The sequence below is a fragment of the Amia ocellicauda genome, chromosome 5, assembly GCF_036373705.1.
Source record: "Amia ocellicauda isolate fAmiCal2 chromosome 5, fAmiCal2.hap1, whole genome shotgun sequence".
Classification (NCBI taxonomy): Eukaryota; Metazoa; Chordata; class Actinopteri; order Amiiformes; family Amiidae; genus Amia; species Amia ocellicauda.
In genome coordinates this window covers 8690114-8711284 of record NC_089854.1, presented here as the reverse complement: position 1 = coordinate 8711284, position 21171 = coordinate 8690114, and the positions used below count along the sequence as shown (strand labels likewise).

Here is a 21171-nt window from a genome sequence, read left to right as displayed (position 1 = left end):
ATACAAAATTAAGACTTGGAAGCTTTTTCCAAATAAATCCATTGCCTTTGATCTATTCTGAAAGTTTTTTTCTGTTGATAGCTGGTATTGATTGATCTAGATAGCTAAATAGTTTCCTGGTATGCCCCTAGAAATGAGGTATGTGAAATTTACTTTTTAAAGGTGGTGGTTCAGATAAGAGATCTAGTAAAAATGTATTGTATTTGAAAATTAGCTGACACATACAATTTTTCCATGATCCCCAAACTCTCTTTATCATCAGAGATTCATGGTCTATGTCAGCTTTTAAAGGAATTCTATATACATGTTTTCCCTCTAAAAAAAGTGTTAACCTCTCTTGCTTTCAGATTGCCTACACTAATAAAACAGTTAGGCACTAGATGTGTCTTTAAAGGTGACCGCCAACTTGTAGAATGCAAACAAGGCAATAAACGAAGCTACACATGCCATTACCTTATCACATCAATAAAATATGGAAGATAATATCATAGTTTCCTAAGAGATTGGAAGCTGACTAACCAAAGCTTCACACACTTGTTTTTGCAAACCTTCAACAACATGCTGCCAATCCATTATCCAGTTTTAAGCAAATGCTCTTTACAGTTACCATGTCCTGATATATGACTCAGTTTTTTTCATGTTTACACACAATTAACAAAATGATCTTAACAATAGGCCGCTTATTCTATGTCACTCTCTTGCCCAAGTGAGGTGAAATAGCTATTGCCATATATTTGCATGCATAACGCCATATATTTGCATGCATAACACCACATGCTTGAAATGATACAGTGATCAGTAAAGCTGCTGAGGCTTAACGATCTGAAATGCAAATCCATGGGAGAAAGAGCCAGCAGAACTTTCTTTTACAAAGATGGGCATCATATTCAACCTTTCTAATTATGAGAGGTTTATGAACAGTGCATCAATTCAAATATTTAATGCAGTATGTCACATCCAGAGAATTTGTCTGTGGATCACCTTATCACTTGGTTTAACACAAATGTATTTATATGCAGGTGTGTATTTGTGTTAGTCTCCATTTTGTGCCTGGTTAGCTTGTTATTTTACCACTCTGCTTATCTACCCCAGGTGTTCTGTGAAATTATGAGGCCTGCAAAAATGTTTCACACTCTACAGGTGTTTAATACTCTTCCTAGCCAGACTTCACCTTTTTAAATGTGATTCAATGTTAGGAATACATTTTCTATATTACATTTTAAAAACAACACATAACACAAATGTCACTGAAGACCTTTTGTGAATATATGCCACAGTCATCCCACAATGCATCCAGCTTCATAGTATGGAATATCAGTCTTCTATCTGGGTGAGATACTGCAAGACCTCCAAGGTATACTTAAACTGTGTTGTGTTTGAGTCTCCTCCATTAAGTGCTTGATGTTGTGCCCAATATATATAATTTCTACTCAATTTAGTATGACTATAATTATATAAATATGCATGAAAAAAAAACTATACAACTATCAAGGACTTGAATCATAACAGGTTTATTTCAGAAATCATTGCTATGGGAACTCCATAAGAAGTATTGCAAGTTTAGGCCTATACCAGAGACTCATTTTGAATTATGTGTCAGTCTTCAGAATCAATACATTTCTATAATTCAATTGACTCCTGTGAATGTCAGTTAAGAAAATGGCACCACTCTGAATACCAGTTACTGAAAATAATTCACACAGACACAAGCTTAGGGATGCTTACACACAAACCTTCGCAAATGGAGCAAAGTGGTTCAAACAATAAAGCATGGCTTTTTAAAACAGATGGACCATTAAAGAATTTCCAAAGCTTTGATCACAGGTTGATACTGACACTACTTTTCTTCTTGAGCGCCTGTGTAATTTCTACTGTGTAGTAGAAATTGGATCAATGAACCAAAGAACAAAAAATATGCAGCAGAACTAAAGCGCTGTTTAGCTGTGCTTTTAGCTATGCTGCCGCATCTTCATGGAACATTTTACAATAGGACTTGAAACTTGACCATTTTGATACTGATTGATAATTTTAAATCCTGATCGGTGGGCTCAATATTTAGCAATCTTTAATAATTTCTGATGTAAGCTAATTAAGCAGCCACACCTAATTTCTGAAGCAGAAAAAGAGAATGCAACTTAAAAATAATGAAGAAATCTTGCGTTATAATGGAATACAAAACTTTCCATTTTCTTTTTTTAATGCCCAGTCGCTTTTTGCATAAATAAACAAAAGGCACCGAAAGTGTGTTAATATTTACGATTCTCATCTTGTTCAACTGGATTAGTGATTATAAAGAACATTTCTAATGCCTGCAGTAGCTTCACTGCCCTGACATCTGCAGACAAAAAAGGTCTTCTGATTTCAAAGCCTACACCATTCATTGCTGAATAGAAGGAATTCACTGGTTACATTCAATGGCACAACTAGTCGGATTTCCTGGGTGTGGAACAATAGCCTGAGCACAATAAATCATTCACTGGATTCACATTTTAATAAAATAAGACCTGTGTTTATGTTATTGTTTATTGAACTTTAATGACCCCATTCTTTAACTTTTCTTTTCTTGGGAGACTTGGATGAATTGGAGAGGATGGGTTGCTGACACTGGTAAGACACCCAGTACAGACAGTGTAGTATAAAGAACTACCCTGGACAAGCAACTGAATCATAATGATAGCAACTGTTAACGAAAGTGGAGATCCTGAACATCATGTAGTACACCATGCACCCTAAGTAGCCAATTCAGTAACAATGTGCTTATAAAATCTGACCTGATAGAGGTCAGCCTAAATTATCTAATGGAAATCAATATACAGAAATACACATACATTTAACCTGATCCTTTTTGTTGTTGTAGTAAAATCTGCATTTTATCCAGTGTTTCTTTCACCTGTTCTGCTTCATCTTTACACAATTTCCATCCAATAGCATGTCATCATATGTGTATCCCGAATGGTACAGTAGGGTGACCTACGATAAAACCTTCGTGCCAAAGTACCAATGCCAACACAAAACAATGTTTATTGTTTTAACAAGTAGAGGTAAGCCAATGCAGTGTATTTCTATCCGTTTTATGATGCTGGAAAACTTCCAGTAAAGGTCTCCTAATTAAGTACTATCTGTTTCTTTAAATTGCCTAGGTCAAAGTCCTGTGAAGTTTATAATAAAGGTGGAGTTTCTACTAGTACAACAAGCACATAATGAAGCACACAATTAGATCATTTACAAAGTTATACATCTAATATTAACTCTTGGTCCAGTCTGATTGATCTTCAGAGAAACAAATAAATCTGAAGTTTACATTCATTGAAAGACAGACTTTCCTTTCAGTTGACTTAGACTGTTATGCCATTGAGCTTTTGTCATTCCACATTATTTACATCACTTTTATGACAGGGAACTATATCCCAAGTTAAACAAAGTTCATAACACAGACACACACACATATGTACAATGACCTTCAGAACGAAACTGATAAAAAAAATGTCACTAGTATATAATTACCTATATTTAATGTTCTGAATGTGATGAATGGAAGTGGAGATACCAATATGTTTAACTGCATTCCACAGGAATAGTATTGATTGGTCTTCCACATGTGTTTAGATATTTTAAAATTAGATTTCTAGATTAATGATGCAATGTGTTCTTAATATTATATTTGTATAAATAAACACATTGCGAAATAAATCCATGTTAGTTTGTCATGAGTATTTACTTTATGCAAAAGCATGATTTCACAGCCAATGCCCTCGTCCAGTTTAAGTGGCTTTAGTGGACAAAGTTTAAAGACACCAAAATTGCAATTGATTCCACAAAAGAACAATGCTTTCTCATTACTTCAAAGAAGATTGGACCAGATGGAAAATTAACTAATCTGTAATAAGTTAGTAACATAAACACTTAGGTAAAAAGTGAAACCCTATTCACCGAGAATCAGCGAATGAAGTATGAAGCAAGACGTGTAGGCCTATTTGTTATATTTACAAAGGTTTAGTGCAATCTTATCTTATTTTAGAAAATAACTCAAAAACAAGATATCCATGATCTTGATATATATAATACAAGGTTAGTCATCACAATTCACTCCATCTACTGTAAAATGACTACGCCCCAGGCTTACAATGCCTTACTGTAATTCGGTCTAATGATAGAAATATAACATATAATATCAAAGACTCAAAGACTAATAAATATGTTTTAAAAAATGCAAGGATTCATGCATCCTTACCATTTTTTTTCTCCAAAATGAATAAGACAATATAATGTCATGTTGGTGTATTATATCCCAAAGGGTAACTACATTTGCATTTTGCATTTCTTCCCACTCAGGCTTTGCCGTTACTGTACACCTGCTATCAGGTGCAGCACACTATTCAGATTCCCAAACCACATTTCTCTAAAGCAAGCGAGGATAATGAAAGACAAAGGCACCCGGGTTGTGCAAGAAAAACGTCATTTTTTGAAGAACTTTTCTATAGACCATCCGCCTACTTGAGCCCAAAGTGCATTCACAAGGTACTGCGCATAGGTAAATTACAGCTCCACACACAGATAACAGAAGTCATGTGACCTCTCTCAGCCGTGCAGGGTAAAGGTAGATTTACAGTGCCAGTGGATTTGGATTATGGAGGATTGCTGAAAAACACTCAAGTAACGGTCTGGTCTGGGTATATATATATATATATATATATATGTATGTTTTGGTAACTCTTCTGTTTTAAGACTTGACTCGGAGAAGACGCAGACATGTCGTTCAGTCGGAAGAATTGGTCTGCGCTTTCAAGGTGAGTGCGCCGTCTTTTCCGTGGGAGTTCAATACCTAATAATAGCGCCCAATTGAGAAGATACTTTTACTGTGCAGGTGCACGTTTCATATATATCACGTCTGTCTATCCATCTATTCTATGTATGTGTGTTCAGAAAATGAGTGTGTGGATACATTCCTGCACCTGTGTACCTGTGCATACACCATCTCCTAAAACTTTAGTAAAAGTCTAAGTAAATGATATTTATACATTTTTCATTATATAATTATGACATACAATACATGCAAGACTAAAATGAGATAAATAGAGCTAACCACATAACGTATTATACTTGACTGTTTTGTTGTTATTATGTGATATTAACTTTGTAATGTTTTTTTGTAACTTGAATGCTCTATTTTGCAAGGTAACACATCTAGTAGTTGCCAATATATATATATATATATATATATATACATACACACACACACACACACACCGCAACTTCACCGCAGCAAGCTGGGAGGTATATCAGTTTCATTTGAATTGTGCTCGCGTTCTAGTAGCGCAGATGTCGGCAGTTCTGCGCAGATCTGCACAATCACACCGATCCCATTGGCGGAGCGGCGCAGATCTGCGAGCATCTGCGCTACACGAAGGCGACCTGTGTGTTCACTAAAGCTGCTGCCGGGGAACACACCCACTCAATAGCTTCAGGAAAATAAAATGGATTGGGCTGGTGGTAGAAAAATCTCAACAGGTTACCACCGACTGGCTGTCTATAACTGCGACACCATTATTGTCATAGCCCCAGATATCATCAGTTATCATTCTACTTCGCTATAAATGTGTGTTTACACGTTTATGATTTCGGCAATATAACGCACAGAAATATGCACCGGAATAAATGTTTCTTTGTTTGGTTTTAACTTTGCGAAATATTCTTAGTATGCAATGGCCGTCATGCTCCAGATGTGCCCTTTCACTTTAGGTCTGACGCCTGTTCAGTGGACTAAGATACTGGAAATTAGAATTTCAATTAATAATATTACTAAAAATATTACAATTGTATGTATATATTCAAACAAAGTTTAATCAAGACCAGAAACTCCGGCTCCATTGCTTTCTAGTGTTCCTTATATTAAGCCTTATTTGTAGTTCTGACTTTTCTGCATTTAATGAACAAACACACATTTGCAAATTGTTAGTGTATTTATATTTAACTATTGTAAGCACCAGTCTGCTGTACCCCTGTAAACTGTTGAGCGAATATAAGTGTTTAAATAGTTTTGAGGGATCATGTTAAGTTTCAATGAAGGCCTACATGAGATTGTGCTCAAAATGTCTGATGCTGTGTGCTGCAGATCCCTGCTTGTTTTAGTTCCCCATTTATTCTTTACAATACAGTGCAAGAGCTTCACAGTGATAATGACATGTGTCAAGATAAGGTTCCCCTTTGATTATGCTCTGATGTTAACATGCAATACATGAAACAATAGACAAAAGCCACTGTGTTCATCTGATCGTTTGACAATTTCCCCATTTTATGAAACAATCCCTCCTTTGCATTCTAAACTGATTGCATTGAATGTATTAATACAATGTGTTTAAACAGAGCAAACCGTTTAACAAAGGGATTTCAAGAAATACATATCTGTAAACGTGGAAGCACTTGCACATTCGTTAAAGGTGTGATGTTATATCAGATGATTTTGGACTACACCAATGGCCAACGAGTTTTAAAGTTAACAACCAACAAACCTTCCAAAATATATTTGCATAGTAAAAGTGAGACAAGTTATCAGATCTTTGGGGTGTGCAGACGCCTTCAGACAACAGGAGAAGAATCATAAAGTATCTCATTTAATGGATACTACACACAGAGCGTGAGTTATTTTCACATTCAAATACAGAAAGAGTTTCAAACCGATGTTTGTTATACTATTATAATAATTATTAATATTATTAAAATTACAATTACAGCTTTTGTAAGCAAACACATATAAATTGAAATAATTTTTCTAGAATTTGAGTGATTGTTTTATCTTTAGAATAAAAGTCTTATCGTGGCATGTATCTTAATTTCATAGTATGATGTAAACTCCCTCCTTTTCTTCAACAAAAAGAATAACCAGAAAAGTCCAATACGTGTGCTAGGGCGTAGCCGTTTTCAATCTCTTGCTAAAGGGGGTAATGTCCATATTTGTTTTTAGTTCTCATCATATTGATATTTAGCAAGGGAAGATGGTTGTATTTTCAGTGCCAGATGTTTAGGGAGAGTGAGTGGGGAAATTCACCCTTAGTCTGAGGAGCTTTTCCAGATCAGCAGGGACACACGCACCCGGAGACACAAATGGAAAATGGGCTTCAAGGCATTCAAAACAGAAAACAGGAGACACTTCTTTACACAGAGAGGCGTCACAATCTGGAATAAACTACCCAGCGATGTGGTAGAAGCTGAAAGTTTGGGAACATTTAAAAATAGACTGGATAGGAACCTTGGATCACTTAGATATTAATGGACACCAAACGAGCACAATGGGTCGAATGGCCTCCTCTCATTTGTAAACTTTCTTATGTTCTTATGTCTGACTGTAATATGTTGTCTTGTAAATGAAAACACCACTGGACAAGTACACTTTATCTACAAAAAGTAGATTTGATCCCCTGGGTGGCACCGCCTTTTCCTGTTGAACGGCAGCAATGTTTTCACATACTGTGTGGAAGAGATCTGCCGTTCAACTCTGTATTATCCATGCATTCTCTATTAATCTATCAGTAATATTCAGAGGGATGACAATAACGTCTATTTACTAGCATAGTTGTGATTCCATGTCTTTCTACTGCATTGGAGCTTTGCTATGAAGCCCCATCCTAAAGAAATGTGTGCATCCTGCTATCAAAAAGACAAAGATTAAATGTGGTCAGTGACAACAAGGATTTGGTGTCCAGAACAAGGAATGAATTAATAAACAAACAAACAAACAAGCAAATGTTTTAAAAGATTGTATTACATTTGCACGTGAATGTGGTGTTTTCTGATACGCTGAAATACAAAAAAACCCCAGAATGGACGTTTACAGCAGGAAAATAAAAAAATAGGGATTTGTTACTGCTATATGGATTAAAAAACTATACAAATAGAATTTAACTGATGGTTATCTATTTGCTATTTTCACGTTAGGAGCATGAGGTAGTTTGTTTCAAAGGTTGTTAACACCTCTAGTTCAGAAAGCTAGAAAAAAATGTTCTAATTGAAAAACCTTGTTCTCCAGTCTAACTCGCCAGTGGACGGTTGAGGATGAGGAGGAAGTTGAGCGTGAGAGGAGGAGAAGGATTAGAAACAGCACTGTATTTGATCCCTCTGACTCAAGCCAAGATGACACAGCCCCGCAACCAAACAGGTAATGCCAACACGCAAACAAGCAAAAGGTACAAAACTCCATTTGCTAGGCTACCATCTAGCAGGTTTTATCTTCCTGTATAAACACAGGCTTAAGAATGAAGGATACTGTTCAGTTTGTTCAGATCATATGGATCAAAGATTATGTTCCCCTTGATGGCTTAAATTGTGCTGTATAAAGCCCAGATTAATTTGAATCTTCATCCCTGCATCCAATAGTAAACCTAAAGAATGTCCCTTGGTGTGTTTTGCTAGAGGCTTCTTGTGTCTTGCCTATGGAAAGTTGTTTGTTTTGGAATTTGTGAGCTTGGACCAAGTTTTGATTTAATCAGAACCGAAAGGCATGTTAACACAGAAGCAAAGTGCTGTGTCTGTGATGACACTGATGTGGAATTCCTTTTAATGTAAACAGGAAATGCAGGCACGCTTTATTCCAGCACTGAACCACCTCTCAACATTGGAAAACAGCAGTCCGTTAATAACCAATCAAATACAAAGAGTATCTGGAAGAGTCTGTTACATAAACAAATATTTAAGAAAGCAAATTACTTACCTTAATTGCCTATGATGAGTCAGTCAATGTGTTTATGTCAAAATCTTACAGCACTAAATATTATAGAAGTGTTTTAACATGAGAATATCCACATTTGGTGTAAATGTTGATATGCCAAGTTACTGCAGTCACCGAACTGGCAAAGTTGCTGAGTGTAATGGTAAATTATGTAAACAAAATGCAGCATCTGTGGAGGCTTTAATATCCTATTTTCTATGTAAATATAGCTTAAGACAGACTTACTCTGAACAAGCAAGTGACCAATTCATTTTGTTTACAAATAAAGTTAAAAAAATAGTAGGCAAAATATGCTGAAGGTCTGGACTAGACAGACATCAGTTGCATAGTTGTTCAAATCTCTTTAATTTAAGTGCATGCATACTAAGAATGTGTTTTGTCCAGGCTTGCACATTAGAAACAGTCTTTATCTGACCAAAGCAGAGAAAACAACAGGACACCAAAATTAAGTTTCTCAGATCTAGTGTAGATTTTTACCTGAGGTGAAAAGTGACTTGAAATTATTATTCCCAAACTGGTTCAACAAACTGGCACTTGACAAACTTTACGAGGCAGTTTACTTATCAGTTCCGGCTTCATCCGTTACTACACAGGTGCAGTGTTTGCTTGCTGTGCTAGGCTTTAAGCCAAGGGTTGAAATCATGTACAATGTACTGAGGTAATTCCTGCTTCATTGTTTTGATAGCTTTCTTGAGTATAAAGGTCACTTATGAGGTTAGTTACCATATCCATACAACTGTATTGTGGTGGATTACAATTCATGTACACATTCACACCAGAGGGGCTGCTCCTTTTAACCATCATTTGTGTCTATGGTTGTTTGCATGTGTGGAATGACCGCTCTATAAAAGTGTTCAGTGTTAAAGAGATCAATATGATGTCAGACCCTCTCACACCCCAAGAAAAATGTTCCGAATGTTCAAAAACATTGTTTATAAAAAGAAGGACATATCATAGAATTATTCTCATTCAACACAATTTTATGTTTTGGCTTCGTTTCTACAGTGCTGGGGACGACTCTGGTACTGAAGACCAAACCAACTTGGAATTTCTAGAGATTCTGAAGTCGAGGGATGAGCGGAGGAAGAAGAGACACGTGGAGACACTTTGGCAGCAACGAGAGGAGGAGATGCCGGAAATGGGTCAGGAAGCTGAGGACAAGGGGCAAGAGGACAGGCTGGGGGGAAAGGAACTGAAGGCTGAGACACAGAGGTGTGAGCTGAGGAACTCCACTACATCAGTCAAAAACAGCGTGAGTAGGAACAAAACATCCTAAAATATACCATAGGATAATGCATGGAATATAGATTTATTAATTCTCATTATCTGCATCCAGTGTGTTGGATCCAACCTGATCTCTTAACTATTGAATTGAACCACCTATTTAGTAAATCATGATTATTAAGTATTGTCTTTGTCAGCTCTTTCCTAACAATGGATTAAAGAGAAACACAAATCCTGCAGGACTCCTTCAAGACTGAACTCTGGGCATCCCGTAACTGTATCCCCTGCTTTATTGTGATCTGTGGGATATCAATGTTCTTCTTCTGTGAACAAACCTCCTTCCTCATATAAGGAAAACTACAGTGCTTTATTTATTTTTTATTGTAATATTTAAAACAGTTGCCTCTTACTTCTTACAAGCCCATGTGGTATTACAGTGAAGCCCAGAGAGGTAATGTAAAGGACAGCTACAAAGCCTAAAACAGAAAAAGGGGTACACCACAAATCTCCAACAGTAGTCATAAACAGAAAGTGAAAAGAAACTGCAAAAACATTGGATTGTTTACGGCAAAACGTATTTTGAAATGCCTGTTCAAAGGTCATTTTAAATAGTATTACATCTGAGACAAGTTGCCAACAATAGATCCTACAGTACTTCCTTGTGGTCAGCTGCTACCTCCTGCTGAGTTTGAAAAATGTGTGGTGCAGGATTGTCCATAAAAGAGAGTGGTGATTATTAACTGAAAACTGCTCTGGGTTCCAGACCTTAATCAACCAAATACACTGTAATGTCTTATTTAAGAACCAAATATATATTTATCATTGGGTAGATGAAATGTGCTGTTCTGTTACAGACTTTAAGAGAAAAAAGTAAAGGAAAGACAAAGGAAAAACAACATCAAACTGAAACAGAAACACAAATGTTAAAACAGGGCTATCACAGGTCTGGACAGTTTGTTACCAGCTAATCGTGGGAGTTCTGCTTAATACTTTGAAGTTTAAAAAAGAACTATGAAAAAGGAAAATCCTGCTTGTGTAACATGACAGTATTATGTAATAAAATGTGAAAATAAATGTTTGTTTGTTTTGCCAGAATGGAAATGTTGAGTCCAAGACCAACCAAGAAACAGACAAAGAGTCCCCGAGCAGATCATCTAAGGTTTTCAAGAGGTAATATCACAAGTATATTCTGAATATATATGTTCTGTATATTTTGGCTAAATTGAACTCATAAGATTTGCAGGTAATGAGTTTGAACAATAACAATAGAGTGCCTATACTCTATGGTATCTGTACAGTTCAATATAAGCATTGTCTTAACAGCCCAATAGAATGGAACCTTTACTGCTGTTCACTAGGAAGAATCTGTTCAGTTAACCTCAGAAAGGTATCAATGATAAATATAGTTAAATAAAGAAAATGAACTTAATGAATCACATTGTGTCAACCCCAATACAGGGCTGTCAATATATCTGTGACTGTATATTAATAGTTTCATTTACAATGTACATATATCTCATGTGAAATAATAATTAGGGATGCACCAATATGAAAAATCTGGGCCGATACTGATATCCGCTATTTATAGAACACAATGGAAAAATACCGATATTTTGCAGAACGGGGGGTGGGGAGGGGTGGAGCAGAGCACAGTGATAGTGTCATCATATATATTCAGCCTGATAGGCTAATCGTTTAAGACCAGAATATCAAAGCTCAGCTCAACTATATATATATATTTTTTTATTATTATTATTATTATTATTATTATTTATTTTTTTATTTTTAACACACCCCTAGTTAAAAAGTGCTGCTCTACTAAATGTAGGCCTATACTATATACAGTATACTAATAGTATGCTTTTTTATTAATTTGTGTACACTTTTAGTACACTACTTTTTAAAACGAGACGTTGAATGTCACATCCATTTGTTTGTCCTATCAAACTAGCCTTGCCTTCAGCTAAATTCCATTGCTTTAAAAAAATGTTAAGTAGCAAGTGTAACGTTCAAAATTATTGCGATTCGAAAACCCGTCTGACTGTAAGAAGTATGTATAGCTGCAGACCCGGAAACAAGCAATTAGGCTCTTTTCTATGTGATAAAGACATTCTGAATATGAATCAGAATCGGGGTTCAGACCTAAACATAGCACTATAACAATACAACACTTGTTGTGAATGACATAATACAGAAAATTGTGCTATCATGTTTGTGGACCTTTCAAAAGCTTTTGATACTGTTGAGTAGGTTTATTTTTGCTAAATTAACTCTTTACGGTTTGGGCTCTGATGTTCGTTTGTGGTTTAGTAATTATCTCCATGAAAGAACCCAAGCCATCATGGTAGATGGTATCAGATCTGACTGTCTTGAGCTATTAAAAGGGGTTCTGCAAAGGTCTAAACTAGATCTGTTATGGTTTAACATTTATATAAATAACAGCAATAACATCAATCATCATTTATATGCTGATGATACTGTCTTGTATTCCAGCGCACCTACTATTGGCCAAGCATTTTTAAATTTGAAATCAGATTTTTGTATTACAGAAGACACTCTCTGATCTAAAGCTGGTGTTTAATGCAAGTAAGACAAAGTGCATGCTCTTCTCTAATTCACATAATGTAGACAAATTATTCTGAAATTACTAGTCTCAACGGTATAAAAATTGAAAAATGAATTCATACAAATATCTTGGAATATGTCTCAAGGACAAGTTGTCATTCAAAAAACATATATCTGAGCTGATGAGAAAAGGTTAAAGATTGGGTTCTTTTATAGAACAAAACCTGTCTAACATCTGTAAATAGGAAGAAAATTGTTCAAGCTGCTTTTTTGCTTGTCCTGGATTATGGGCAGCAGCATCTACACTTAAATCCCTTGACGCTGTATTTCAAAGTGTACTATGGTTTATTACTGGTTCTGATTTTAAAACTCACCATTGTTCTCTGTACTTAGATGTAGGTTGGGCTTCTTTATATGCTAGAAGAGAGCAGCATATTGTCTTGTTTATATATAAAGCACTAATACAAAAACTTCAATTTTATTTTGACATCATTAATTTCCCATAGAAGTATCTAGAAGTAAAAGTTGTTTTTTTTTGGTGTGGGGAGAAATGCGTTCTCTGGAGAGGAGGGAGCAAATGTGTTTTGGTGGTGTGTTACTATTGAATAATTGGAGTTGCCGTTAGTAAATTGATAGCTAGTAGTTTTTGTTTAGTTTTAGATTGTTAATCAGGAGATACAACTGCTTATAAAGTAGCATTTTCCTCCCGTATTACTATTATAGATGAAAAATGCAAAAAAAATGATTGACAGGCATTTCCTACAAATTGATAGGCAGCATAAAAATGATTGACAGTTATTCCTCTCACACTCCATGGTCTCCTGCAGCTATACATACTTGCATATAAACAAAGCAGCATGGCACTTAATTACCACATCATAGTTTGTTCACGTCATTCATATTTTGTTCATTCATATAATATATTGGTGCATCCATAATAATAATAATAATAATAATAATAATAATAATAATAATAATAATAATAATAATAATACATTGTGATGATGATTATTATCATTGCTGTTGTAATTTTTAAATTGTCTTTAAATCCAGTATTATTCATTATCAAGCTTCAAGCTTTAAACTGTGCTTGGCTCTGGTCTCTTTTCTGTGCAGCTCGCTCTCCTTCTCTTTAGATAAGACCCCCACGTCCCCCACTGGAAGAGTCATCTCCCCCTTGAGTCCCACCAGCCCACCAGGGCAGGGATTGACACACAGCCCAAGGTGGTCCCAGGAGATAAGAGAGAATGGAGACAACCAGGTGAAAGAATTTAAAGAGCTGTTTACTATAGAAAACTTAATTGCATAACTGTGGTAGTACAGTAAGTGCAATACTGCATTGTGAGTCTGCATTTCACATAGTTCTGCTCGTACAGTTGAACCTGTAGTTTTTAATAAGTGGACATATTTTTTCACTTCATTAAGTGTTTAAAAGTGCAGTATTAAAAGTGGTGATTACTCAAGACACATCTGTCCAGACTCTACTTGTAATCTAGTAGTTTATTATCCTGTAAAATTGCACTGATTCAACATACAGTAATGCTTTGACATACTCCTTGCTTGAATTACCAGTACTTGTATTGTTTATTCTGATTTCCCCTATGCCTCCTTTCCCTTAGTTCTTAATGATGCCTGCACTTACTACCTTTTACTACCTAGGAACTAGGACTTGTATTGTTTACTGTATATTTCCTATACAAGCATGTCAATTGGTATTTGTAAATTGCATTATGTTTTGAACTGTACTGTATTTTTGCACTTTGTATTGCTCTTAAGTTTTGTAAGTCACCCTAGATAAGGGAATCTGTCAATAAATAAATACATAAATAAAAATAATGATAAAATAAATAAATAATAATAATAATAATAATAATAATAATAATAATAATAATAATAATTGTAACCCCTACCATTCCACTTTTGAAAATCACTGGGTAAGAAATCTTCTTGTTTTTATCACTGTGATTTGTACACAGTTCTATACATGAAACATATATGCAAAAACCTACCAATTAAACACTACCATTCCAATACTTGTTAGCAGATTTTTACTTTAAAGAAAACTAGTCATTAACTAGTGTTTTGCTCTTACCTATTTTAATGCCAATTAATTATTGCACTTATACTCATTTAATTCATAATCATAAATTGTTAAATCTGTTCAGCTCAATGCTACCAATTTTGTACTAATTCTAGAGGGGTGTACACAACTCATGCACACATGTTCCTTCCAAAACTGCCATAACCTTGTTTTAATACTATAAGTCCACGGCACAAACAGCAGAGCTTGAGCATTGTGTACAAGAATGAGGCAGCTTTCTCAGATAACTCTGCAGCATTTAGCAAGAGTAAACCCTTGACAAATTTAACCAACAGCAACTCTTAACAAACTACATGCCACCCTGGGGTGAAATCTGATAAACAGTCTGCTATAGCATAGGGCAGATTATACTATAGAGCTCAACCTGCTGAGAATTTGACTGGCTGATCCCACCATGGTTTTATGTACTGGTTTATTAAAGTATATTGTTTATGAAGAAGCTGTCTCCTAGCTATTCTTCTTTCTTTTTTTTAGTTTACGAGAAGCTCTGAGCAGCCTGGGGAGAGTCCAATCAAGCATCAGAGCCCCAGATCCTCCTCTTTCAGGGTAATTTTATCTTGAATCTACAGAGGGAAATCTTAACATTTGTATTTGTTGTCCATTTGATCTCTGGAGTGATGAATCACACTTCACCATCTGGCAGCCTGACAGACTAATCTGGGTTTTTCGGATGCCAGGAGAAAGCTACCTGCCCGAATGCATTGTGCCAACTGTAAAGTTTGGTGGAGGAGGAATAATGATCTGGGTTCATGCACAGCCCGAGTTCCACTAAAAGGCAATCTTAACGCTAATTTTATCCAGATCCTCTTCTTTCAGGGTAATTTTATCTTGAATCTACAGAGGGAAATCTTGACATTTGTATTTGTTGTCCATTTCTTGACACACTCTGCATGATCTTCAAAAGGCATGAGATAAGAAGATAGGATAGGTTGTAAAGTAATTTCTCAAACCTCGTTTGTGGAATCGAATTGAATTGACTTGACTAATATCATGTGTCCACTTTCTGCAACTTTAAAAATAGTTTTGATTTTGTTACATAAATTAATCTTTAAAAATCACTTTCATGCTGAAAATGTTGTCTATATGTTAGCTTCTGTTGTCCATTTAGCCATTTAACAAAAAGCAAACACAAACTGAGTCCCCTTAATAGAGTATATTACTTCTTAAGCTGATTATTGACCAATTATGTACTTATGGTGAAAAATATATGATTCAAGACAAAAGTTGTCTGTTGTTCACATAATGTGACTGAAAACTCTTTTTGATCTAACAGATAAAGACAAAGACAGAGGAGACAACTGTTCCAGTCAAGAGGAGGTGAAAAATGTTCATTTTAAGAAACACTTTTGTTTTCAAAATAGTTCTTCCCTGACTAATTGAACTCGGCAGGCCTAAGAGTTCTGATTTTAAAAGCATATACATACACTACATAGCCAAAAGTATGTGGACACCCCTTCTAATTAGTGGATTTGGCTATTTCAGCCACACCCATTTCTAACAGATCAAACACGCAGCCATGCAATCTCCATAGACAAACACTGGCAGAAGAATTGGCTCAGTGAAGAGCTCAGTGACATTCAACGTGACACCGTCATAGAATGCCACCTCTCCAACAAGGCAGTTCGTAAAGTTCCTGCCCTGCTAGAGCTGCCCCAGTCAACTGTAAGTCATTGTGAAGTGGAAATGTCTAGGAGAAACAACAGATCGCTCACGAAGTGGAAGGTCACACAAGTAAAAATCGCCTGTCCTCGGTTGCAACACTCACTACCGAGTTCCAAACTGCCTCTGGAAGCAACATCAGCATGTGAACTGTTCGTCGGGAGTTTCATGAAATGGGTTTCCATGGCCGAGCAGCCGCACACAAGCCTAAGGTCTCCATGTACAATGTCAAGCATTAGTTGGAGTGGTGTAAAGCTCACCACCATTGGACTCTGGAGCAGTGGAAACACAATCTCTGAAGTGATGAATCACACTTCACCATCTGGCAGCCTGACGGACTAATCTGGGTTTGGCGGATGCCAGGAGAACGCTACCTGCCCGAATGCCAACTGTAAAGTTTGGTGGAGGAGGAATAATGGTCTGGGTTCATGCACGGCCCCTAAGTTCCACTGAAGGGCAATCTTAACACTACAGCATAAAATGACATTCTAGATGATTTTGCGCTTCCAACTTCTCCCAGAAGAGTGGAGGTTGGTATAGCAGCAAAGGGGGTACCAACTCCATATTAATGCCCATGATTTTGGAATGAGATGTTTGACGAGCAGGTGTCCACATACTTTTGGCCATGCCGTGTAGATGCTCCCAATTTAAATGCAAATGTTCAAAAGAAAAATACAGAAGACGCACTAGAGTGAATCAGTGACCTTACTTTTAATAGAATCTGGCTTGTATCTTCAGTTAGACAAGTAGTAATGTGTTGGATCTGTTCCACAGTGCCAGTGTCAGAATGACTTCAAGGACCATCGAAGACAAACTCAGCAAGGTAGGTTATGCAAAACTCCAATACATAGCAGGATTACGTTCACCCACTCCCATGAAATAAAACTGATCCAGCTAAGCATATACACTCTATTTAAATAACTATCCTGATTTTTTTTTAATTAAATGTATCTTAGCAAAGTGCCAAGTGAGAAGAATAATCAAGCATATGAATTAGTAGACTATTGTTTTATGTACATTCAAATTAAAGACTGCTTTACTTATCAGGGATATATTAATGTTAATATTTACAGGCACCAAACCACGAAGACGACAAACCCTCCCCGTTTCAAAGAAAGTGAGTAAGAAAGTTACTAATAATAATAGGGTGTAGTAATTAGTCATGCAGCTGTCCGTTTGTCTGTTACACATTAACCATATACTGCACAAAGTCCATTTGAACCAAGAGAATTAAGTATTTGATGTAAAATTGTAAAACATATTTTAAAAATGCTCCTGCGAAATTAAAGGAAGTGTATAAGTGCTGTTGTTTGTTGATTCATGTGGGTTGGCGTGAAAATGCACTGCTGTGCTCCATTCCCTGGGTGGGATGTGAGTTCAGGCAATGAGAGAGACAACAATACCATGGCTGCTGTTATGTTATTTATTATTTATAGAAAGAAAAGCTACAGGACATGATTAAGGAAACAAATGATACGTTATCTTAATACTTAAGAGGAAATCGTTTTTTTTTTTTTCCTGGTTAGCCCAATTATTAGTTTTCAAGACATATTGAAAGCAGTTTCTCTGTGCTTTTCAGTTCCCATAAATATAGTAAGTGTAATAATATAAAATATGTGAAGCTGCAATGAGGAAAGACACAGATTGTGACCCTCGATTGTCCTTGCTGCCCTCTCAGCTCCAGACAAAGAATTTCCTCTCGCACCATTGAGGAGAAACTGGAGAGACTAGCTATGGCAGCGCAGGTGAGTAAAAACATTGCACCACAACCCCATCCAGCTGAATCAGTTGAGTCCCAACTCTCTCATTTATTCTGACCCATTCTTTTCATTTTAAGAAATCCGAAACTCTAAAGTCTTCTGTTCAGAAAGACTTCTACCTGCTGGTGGACGAAGTGGCAAGGAAAAGAGGGGTGTTTGAAAGAGAGAGAACTGCTGGAGAGGGGAGTCCTAGCAACTCCAGACAGGTACTGACCTTGGTGAAAATCATACAGAAACATTACATGAAAACTTTGACCCACCCATTAATAGAAAACTACATGCTTTTGATTGTGATTGTATTTATAAATAGAAGAAAATAGAATCTGACAAAAAAGTAAGTACAGGTTATAAGCTTTTTTATTTATGTGTGGGTCACAGCTTGGTTTTAATCTGGCTCATAGCCAATAGGACAACCATGTATTGGAAATATAGATCGGTTAAGTTTAACTGTACTGTGCACAGAAGGTGACATCATTTCACATTTACAGCACAATTTTCAAATCATCACCCAAGCAAATATTGGTTTAATTTATTTTCCCTCTCCTCAGTTTGCTAGTGGCTTCAAAACTATTTCAGATCTGTTCAGTAAAACCAGAGTAAAAAGTACCTGTGAAAGTAATGCTGGCAGCTGTGTGCAAGTAGTTGCATGCCCTACATAAATAAGAAGACTTACAAGCCTTTATCAAGCTCAATAAACAGTAGCTGCTTGATGTGTATGCACATTTTGTTAACATCTCTCCCTGTGTATTTTCTGTGAATTAGGATGTTGGTTTCATGCTTTTGCTAAGGTTTATAAGTTTCATCTTGGCAATATGAATTTGTAAGCCTGAGTGAGTATTGTATGAAATGTACAAGTTTCGTTACAGTAAAATATTGATGTTATTAAGCGTGGATGTTCCTGATTGGATCTTGCATTGAATGGCTTTAATCAGCATTTAAATTTGAAGTGCAACCACCAAAATTCTGAAAATGTTTTTAAATAACGTGGCTTGTTATTAACTGCCCCAAAATATTAGTTGTACTCTTTTTGCAACAAGCCTTTTTAAACTGCATATGAAAACACATACACACTGAAATCACTGGTGTGGATAAACTGCCAGACAAACACTCTTTCCATAATTTATCCAACATTCAGTACATGATAAGGACCCAATAAACCTCATTCTGTGCTCAAGTAACATCAATCAGCCACTGGTGAGTTCACAGTCAGTTCAGTTGCTGGGTGGAGCACTTGGCAGAGCATTTGGATGTGTTTATGATCCATCAGCTGTATTAAGACACTGTATATTTCCTTCACTGTGGTAAGTGTCCCATGTCAAAGTTTCTTTTTTCAGTTCTGTGTAATTCCAAGCTTGAAATTTAAAGCCGAGACTTGTATGTAACCATGCCTTTGGAAAACAGATGTGGTGTGAGTGGCTTGCCTGAGAGAAATGTTTTGTGTTCTGTTCTCAAAGGGCCACCTGGGGTTCTCAACTGGGATTTCGGAAAGAATCAATCGCTGGGTCAGCAAGGCACAGCACTCTGGTAAAGCTTCTTTGAGTGTCCGCCCTATCCAAATAATAATAAGTAGTGTTAGTGGATATAGATATACAATATTTTTACACAGCAGATTTTCTAGTCAGAATTAATGGCACTGTATAGGTCTCCTCATTAAACTCCCATCAGTTGCAATGACACAGAGACGTGACTAGATGGCAGTGCTGCAGCATAAATATCTTCACTTCCTGAAGCTTCACCTGTTTATATTCAACTTTAACATGACAGACAGCTTAAGGGTATTTTGAGAAAATTCCATTGACAAATTTTTAATTTTAACACTTTTAACATCCAGTTTCAAGCACATAATAATTGTCTTTAATGCCTTAAACATCATTATGAGTATCAGTATTGTAGGGTTGGTACAGAATCTGACAGCTGTGCGTTTTGTGAATCTTTTCAGGACTTCAGGAATGTCGACATCTCCAGCCAGCGAAACATCTGGGAGAGCAAAACTGAGGAGCTTCCTCCAAAACCCTCATCTTATAATAAAGTCCAGAAGTAGTGCCCCCACCCTGTTTTAGTAAGTGCTAAAGACTGCCCATTCAAGCTCTGGATATATTACTCAACTAATGAGAAGATGTGTACCTTATTTACTCATGGTTTATGTTTGTACTATATGAACAAAACTTTACACAACATCAAAGTAACTCAGGCACTGGTAGTCTTCTGGTACATATTAAGGAAAGCAATTAAAATTATTCTAGTCTCATCACAAAAATATGAATGAGACACCCATGTGTGTTTTTTGTATTTTTTTTTCTTTGACATTTTCTTTTAAATACTGCTCTTAACTGTCTTTTATGCATAGTCTATTTTAAATCTATTCTTTATTTTTATTTTTGGTGTATGTATCTTGTCTTGCAGGACATTTTTTTATTAATTTGTGAAGAAACATGCAAACATTTCCAGCAGTCAGAAATCCAGTGTTCAGGGTTTATCAATGTGGTCTTTTCATTATTACATGGTACTGCTATATCTGTGGTCAAGATCTGTAACAGAGGTTGTAATTCAAATTATTATTTGCAGGTTGAATTAGCAAACTCAATGTACTGCTTATTAGGGGATAATTATGAATAGACAAGCTTTGCATTCAGTATGACTTCATGATTTTTAAACATGCTTATTTGTGTTTCCTCCAGAATCCTGTTCTTTACAATGGTGCCCATCTAGGTTTAAACATTAAACCAATTTTTCTATAGCTGTGCATGGTTCTATTTTTTTCGTTTGCAAATTAACTTCCTGTTTTTAACTGGTATTGTCACATAATAAACCATCATTTGAAACAAGACAGTATGCTTTTTAGCCTGCCTTTCTTTATTTGTATAGCAATTTACTACAATTCATAAACATATCCATATATTATACATACAAAGAGCTTGAGTAAAACCCAGTTGCAAAATAAACCCATACATGCAAACATATTTCCTACTCATCCAAATGCCATTTCTTGTGAAGGATTCTTATATTATTTTTTCTACTTTGTATTAATAAAAAAATGTAAGGTAACATTGCAAATGCCAATTAGAAACTAAATAGCATCCTTAAGGGAAAAATACATTGTCAAGAATATTTAGACTTCAGACTAATCCTTGATCTGTGCA

At 36.0% G+C, this 21171-nt stretch overlaps 1 protein-coding gene across 2 annotated transcripts; it reads left to right on the top strand.

The window, feature by feature from the left end:
* Positions 1–4515: 4515 nt before the first annotated feature.
* On the top strand, positions 4516–20858 carry lad1 (ladinin). Of its 2 annotated transcripts, none has more exons than XM_066703574.1 (13): positions 4516–4787; positions 8024–8152; positions 9728–9974; positions 11040–11116; positions 13628–13772; positions 15087–15158; positions 15886–15929; positions 17046–17094; positions 17345–17388; positions 17950–18016; positions 18109–18237; positions 19486–19555; positions 19971–20858. In XM_066703574.1, exons 1-13 carry the CDS (start codon positions 4750–4752, stop codon positions 20024–20026), a joined length of 1167 nt encoding a protein of 388 aa, XP_066559671.1. In that variant the 5' UTR covers positions 4516–4749; the 3' UTR covers positions 20027–20858. The 2 variants fall into 2 exon arrangements, with proteins under 2 accessions (XP_066559671.1, XP_066559672.1); XM_066703575.1 differs by lacking the exon at positions 4516–4787 and adding an exon at positions 6489–6634.
* Positions 20859–21171: the final 313 nt, after the last annotated feature.